Source organism: Anopheles merus, chromosome X (genome assembly GCF_017562075.2).
Source record: "Anopheles merus strain MAF chromosome X, AmerM5.1, whole genome shotgun sequence".
NCBI classification, from domain to species: domain Eukaryota; kingdom Metazoa; phylum Arthropoda; class Insecta; order Diptera; family Culicidae; genus Anopheles; species Anopheles merus.
The window spans coordinates 7,564,073-7,570,072 of NC_054081.1; the positions used below are offsets into that span (position 1 = coordinate 7,564,073).

At 47.2% G+C, this 6,000-nt stretch overlaps 1 protein-coding gene across 1 annotated transcript; it reads right to left on the reverse strand.

The window, feature by feature from the left end:
* Window positions 1–3,722: 3,722 nt before the first annotated feature.
* Window positions 3,723–6,000, reverse strand: LOC121594893 (fibroin heavy chain-like). The gene is made up of 2 exons (XM_041918698.1): window positions 5,846–6,000; window positions 3,723–5,549 (listed from the first exon to the last, which is right to left on the reverse strand). Exons 1-2 carry the CDS (start codon window positions 5,858–5,860, stop codon window positions 4,323–4,325), a joined length of 1,242 nt encoding a protein of 413 aa, XP_041774632.1. The 5' UTR covers window positions 5,861–6,000; the 3' UTR covers window positions 3,723–4,322.

A 6,000-nucleotide genomic window follows, 5' to 3' on the forward strand; every position in this document is an offset into this window, starting at 1 on the left:
GTTTGGGCGGAACATATGCGAGTTTTTGCTACTTATTGTTTGTCGTGCCCCACCAACAAAGGTTAAAGATGCCCGCGGTAGCGTCACCTGTTGGTGTGAAGCTACATCTATTGACATAAGCCGGGCAGAGTGCTTTGGAAGCACGCAAGAACGACAAAAAAATGCCATGCCCAAACATTCAAATATAAGACTCGCAAAAAAATGCAACAGTTGTAGGCAGAGATCTACTGGGGGCGGTTGAGGTGTAGAACGACGATCGACAAATTAGGCATCGAGAACGAGGAATACCCAAATGATAAATTTGTAAGATACCACCTTTTTCAAGAGGAACGACATAGGCCGTATTCGTTAAATAAATAAAAAACTCAAATGCCAAATAAAGAACCAATTCTGCTGAGAAGTTTATTCGGCTGTTAGAGGCCACCATGAACGGGGTGCAGTGCAATTCTGAAGTCTCTAAATAGATTCCTAATTGTGGCGCTTGCATCTCGATAGTCTCTCGGTTTGAGTAAGATCAATTAATGTCGTATAAACCACTTGCAAAAATAATGTATGTGTCATTTTTTAAAGTTGTATTTTGCAACATTAATCGATCTTACTCAAACCGGAATACTATTACGATTTGAGACATTTTTCTTTCTGTACTCATAAGCTTAAAACAGTGAAAATGGAGTATAGCATGAAGAAGTCAATTTAAGTAATCTCGTGATCTTGTATAAAATCTTTCAGTACCGATGCTTCCTGTAAACGACATTCTGTGGATATTTTCTGTCGAACTAAAATTACTAGATTCATATGTACAGTCCTCAGATCGGCCTACTATAGGATAATATTTTGTCATCCATCTTGTTTTGTGAATCCTTTCTAATTTATTCACATCGGATATCCACGCAATGAAATCATCGAAACGCTTTGATTATGCAGATGATTTCGCTATATGCACCTCCACCCGCGGGCAAACATTCACAACTTTATAAATTTCGATAAATGATTCTTGTTCATAAACCGTACAGAAAGAAATGAGCTAAATGATTCTCAAATCCAATCACAAAAAGCAGTAAAGTAAGTCCAAACCTATGAATGATCCATGTTTGTCCATGCGGCACGCTATTATAATTTTTAAATAAATCTAAATAAATCTAAAATTGATGTACTACAATGCCGCTTTGCTCGTATAGTCCAGGACTCGTGGAAATAGAGACCACCGGACGAACCAACGTGCGATATATCTCACATTTCTTGCGGTCTCGAAGTGTCCTGGATCTCAACAGATAGTTTAGCCCATAGGATGCACGATATCCCTGCACAATGCGTCTCCGCATTTCGATACTGATGTCGTTGTCCGAAGTAACGACCATCCCAAGATCGCAGAACTCATCTACCTTCTCGAGGTTGTAGCCGTCAACTAATACACTGCCCCCCCCGATTGGAGCTAATACACTGCCCTTCGTCTTCGTCGCATTGAAGCTCAATCCAACTCTTGCTGCTCCCGTTTGAGCAGGGGTAACTGCTAACACACCTTCGCAATCGTCTTGTCGATGATGTCGATGTATTTCGCGATGCCATAAAATTGGAGAGTACCGTAAAATATGGTGCAAAAGATATCGTTGACTAGCGCCGCGCATAGAATTACACCTTCCAAGATGATATTACGAGCATACTGGAGAATCTGTCATCTTGCCTAATACTGCTGAGAGATTCGAACGTTTCGTACATCACGTTCGATACTCTTACCTTGCACTGCTCTCCGTTCAAGGTGGCCTCTAACAGTCGAATCATCTTCCCTTCAAAATGGTTCCGCTGCATGATGTTCCATAGCTTATTCGTGGTTATGATATCGACTGCTTTGAAGTCGATGAACATGTAGTGCGTAGGGTTCTGGCGCTCTTGGTATTATTGGAGGATCTTTAGAAGAGTAAACATTTGGCCAACAAATCCAGCATTGTTTCTGCCGATGATATTTCCCAAATAACCAGCTTGTCCTTTATAGCTGATTTGGGGCTGTTTAATGAAAAATCGTTCCGATGTCGTACTTTGTGGCTGATTAAGAGATAGACGGTACTTTGCGGAACTATGGAGCTTTTTAACAGGCACATGGAACTCTCAGGAACTTTGTAGCTGATTAGCCTGTGTATGGTTCACGATGGAACTTGAAGGCTTGTTAAGAAAGCGTATCGAACTTGGTGGAACTTTATAGCTTTTTAATGCATGACATCGGTACGAGGTGGCCCTTGTTAAAGTGTCAAAGACTGGTGCCGTCAATCATCTCGTTGCTGCTGCTTAAGCTAGTTAAGTCAATTGAAGGAGGAATATTGAGTGAAGTGATTGTGATTGTACAGTAGATTATGTGACATTTTGTATAATTCATGAATATTAAGGATTTAAAAATATGCACATTAACACAAACAAAACAAATCCTGTTGTTTATTTCATAGATGACGCATGCTTGAAAAAAAAACACAAAGAAAAATAATCCCCGGTACCGTAGCATAAGGAAGCTGCTTAAGCGCTGTTTGAAAGACCCACCTAGAACTTTGATGCTGTCGAATTAGAGCAGCGATCTTTAGCGTGCCAAAATGAGCTGCTTAAGTAATTCTGGCTATTTGGGTTGTACCAAGGGACGCAAGTCTAGATAACATAATCTGGGACAAGATCTGATGGGCAACATTGAAAACTGTGATGGCACGAAAATTTGAGCATTCCATCCTGTCGCCTTTTTTGCAGACTGTGTGAAAGACACCCAGCATCAAATCCACCGGTAGTTTTTGCTGCTCCCAGATTCGCACGATCAGCTGATGCATTTCCACAGTACGCCTCTCCGGCCCCATCATGAAGACTTCGGTCACCAGTCCATCGCTGCCAGCAGACTTGTTGCACTTAAGCTTCTTGATGGCGCTGGAAAATCTCATTCCAACATGCGGGGGGCACCTCGTTGTCTGCACCATTGCTATGGTTGATGTTGCTTACCTCTCCTGACTCTGCTCCAATCAGGTGCCCTTAGAAATAGTACTTTCACTTATGGAGATATTTGGAATTCTTCTTCTTTGGCACAACAACCGCTGTCGGTCAAGCCCTACCAGAACCCACTAGTGAAGTGAGCTTGACTTTCAGTGACTTATTGTTACCATAGCAGGATAGTCAGTCCTACGTACGGGGGCACGGTCTATTCGGGGCTTGAACCCATTGACGGGCGTGTTGTTAAGTCGTACGAGTGGACGACTGTACCACCAGACCGGCCCCGATCGATATTTGGAATACTAATCACTAAAAGATGCTGTCTGATTCCTGTAATTTGTTTATTTGTTTATGCTTAACAGCTAATCTTGGAGGAGTACTGAATCATTGGAGAGCTAAATCCATGAAGAGAAGCAACGCGTCATTTTCATATGAAATTTTGATATGGAAAGTTCCAATAATTTTTAAAATGTAAATGATTGGAGATGAACTTTTCGAAAACATTACCGAATACTGTTTTCACAGAGTAAGCAAGACGTAGAATGCGAAATTGGCGTAGATTTGAAATTGATTCCAAAAATCAATTAACTCCCACGTAGACCGATTTCCGTTCATTTTACTGATTGTCAAGCCAGCGTCCCGCAAAACTGGTCTAGTCCGATCCCGGTTGTTGCGCCGAATCGGAAGAAATGGAAAAAGCAAGAGTGCGCCGGAGCGCAACATGATTGTGACGTCATCATACGCATCAGTATGCGGAAGCGCTGGAGTTTCATTTTGACGATCGATTTTTATTCTTATCATTTCATTCCATTTTTTGTTTGTTATTACCGACGTTTGTCATCAAACGTCTACGTATATGTGTATGTATATAAACGTGTGCGTGCGTGTGTGTGTGTACGTGTTTGAATACACTTTTCTTAAGATACAATTGCTGGCTTCTTCTCACTATACGTTCGCACAAAATTCGCCATTCTGCTAGTTCGTTACTGTCACTCACGTGTTTATCGTTCGACGGTGCTCGAGGGAAAAATAAACCTATCTTACGTTGCTTACGTTTAAAGTAGAAATGGAAGAGGAACAGTCCGATGACTGAGAGGAAGAGGCAAAGGAATGCTGGGGCAGGGAAGAATGCTACGTTAAAGGTACTAGTTACATGACGCAGTCGTCAGTTCGACTCATGCGTGCTGAATCCAATCTGCCCGATTCGTGTTCGTCCGTTTTCCAATGTTGCTATTCGGTTGCGTTGAGCAATGCAGCTGCGCAGCTGCACCGTTACTGCCGCTGAAGGCTAGTCCGGCTGAGGCTGAACACAGACGCTTTGGGCTCGGTTAGTTCTCGGGTGCGATCTGGGGCCGGGGGTCGTGGGTTTAATACACGATACTGCTACCAGCGCCAGCATTAGCACCGACGGCCACGGAGTCGTACGAGGGCGTAACTGCCAGTCCACCGGTAGCGGCCGCGGTATAGCCGGCAGTGTAGCCGGCGTTGTATCCGCTGCTTCCGACCGAGCCAACCGACACACCGCTGCGTGCACCGAAGTCAACAAAGTCAGTGCCAACATTGGCCGATGAAGCGGAATTCGCGAATGAAGACGAACCGGCACCAGCACCGAATCCAGAGGCACCACCGAAACCAGAGGCACCACCGAAACCAGAGGCACCACCGAAACCGGCATCGTATGAAACACCAGCGTTGGACTGAGCGTCGGCAAACGATCCAGCCTGTCCACCAACTGCTCCAGCAATAGCGCCAGCCTGAGCCTGAGCCTGAGCACCCTGGTACTTGATGAAGTACACCTCCGGCTTGCCAGAGGTGAACGAGCTTGCCTCGGCCTCGCTAGTGGCCTGTGCCTTGGCGGGCTTGTTGACGAGCACGTAGACGAGCGTCTTCTCTTCGGTTTGGCTGGCGGCCTGGGACGATGCACCGGCGTTGGCGCTGGCAGACGGGGCCTTGATGAAGATGACCTTGTAGTGCTTGCGGGGCGTGATGGTGAGCGTTTTGGCTCCGGCCTCGGCCTGCGGCTCCTCCGGCGCGACATGGTAGTAGAAGTTCTTCAGGACCACCGGGGCAGCATAGCGCACCTCCGTCTTTGCCTGGGCAAAGGCGGATGCACCGGCCGAAGCCGAGCCGAACGCGCCGCTACCGGCGAAGCTGCTAGATCCGGCCGAGCTGCCGCTACCGACGAAGCCGTTAGCGTTAGATCCAGCAATCGAACCGAAACGGGTTCCGGCTCCACCGAATGATCCGGCCGATGCGGACGAACCGGCAGATGCAGAAGCACCGTCACGAAGTCCCGCCTGGTAGCCGGCATTGTACTGTGCACCGCTGGCAGCGCCTGCGTAGGCGCCGCTGGACGCTCCGGAGGAAGCGCCGCCGTACGATCCGGCTCCACCGAACGAGCTGGCTCCACCGAACGAGCGGGCACTGGCACCGGATGCAGCTCCACCGACGACGGAGTCCTCGAAAAGGGCGGGTGCGTAATCGATGCTCACTGCGCCTTGGCTACCGGCGTAGCTGCTGCTTCCGGCCGATGCTCCCTGACGCAGGTCGAGCCCGATATCGGCCGACGCGACGGCCAGACAGGCGGCTATTACCTAGAGGGTTAGAACGCACAGGGGAGAAGAAATTGGAACATTAGAGACGCCACAGAACTTCGCACATGGAGCGGCATTGCGGTTGCTAAAATGAACCCAAACATCCAGCAATTAGCAACTTCTCCTTCCAAGTAGTCTCTTTCCAGAAATGTCCAAGCTTCTGGCTCCGTTTGCAAACACGATTGATTGATGATGCACTGCGTAGCAGAGCGCTGGTTGAATGGTGACGCGACGCTCGGCAGACTCAACCCGAATAGAATTGGCCCCTGTGTTTTTTTCCCCTCTCAGTAACTCACCACAAAGAAGCGCATTGCAATGGTTTTCGGCGTTGTTGCGGGCTGATGATACGGGACACGCACTATTAGTAGACACTTGTCAGAATGTCTTGGACAGACTTCCTTCCAGTGGCCTGTTCGTAGCAATAATCGAACTTGACTGATGAAGGACACAG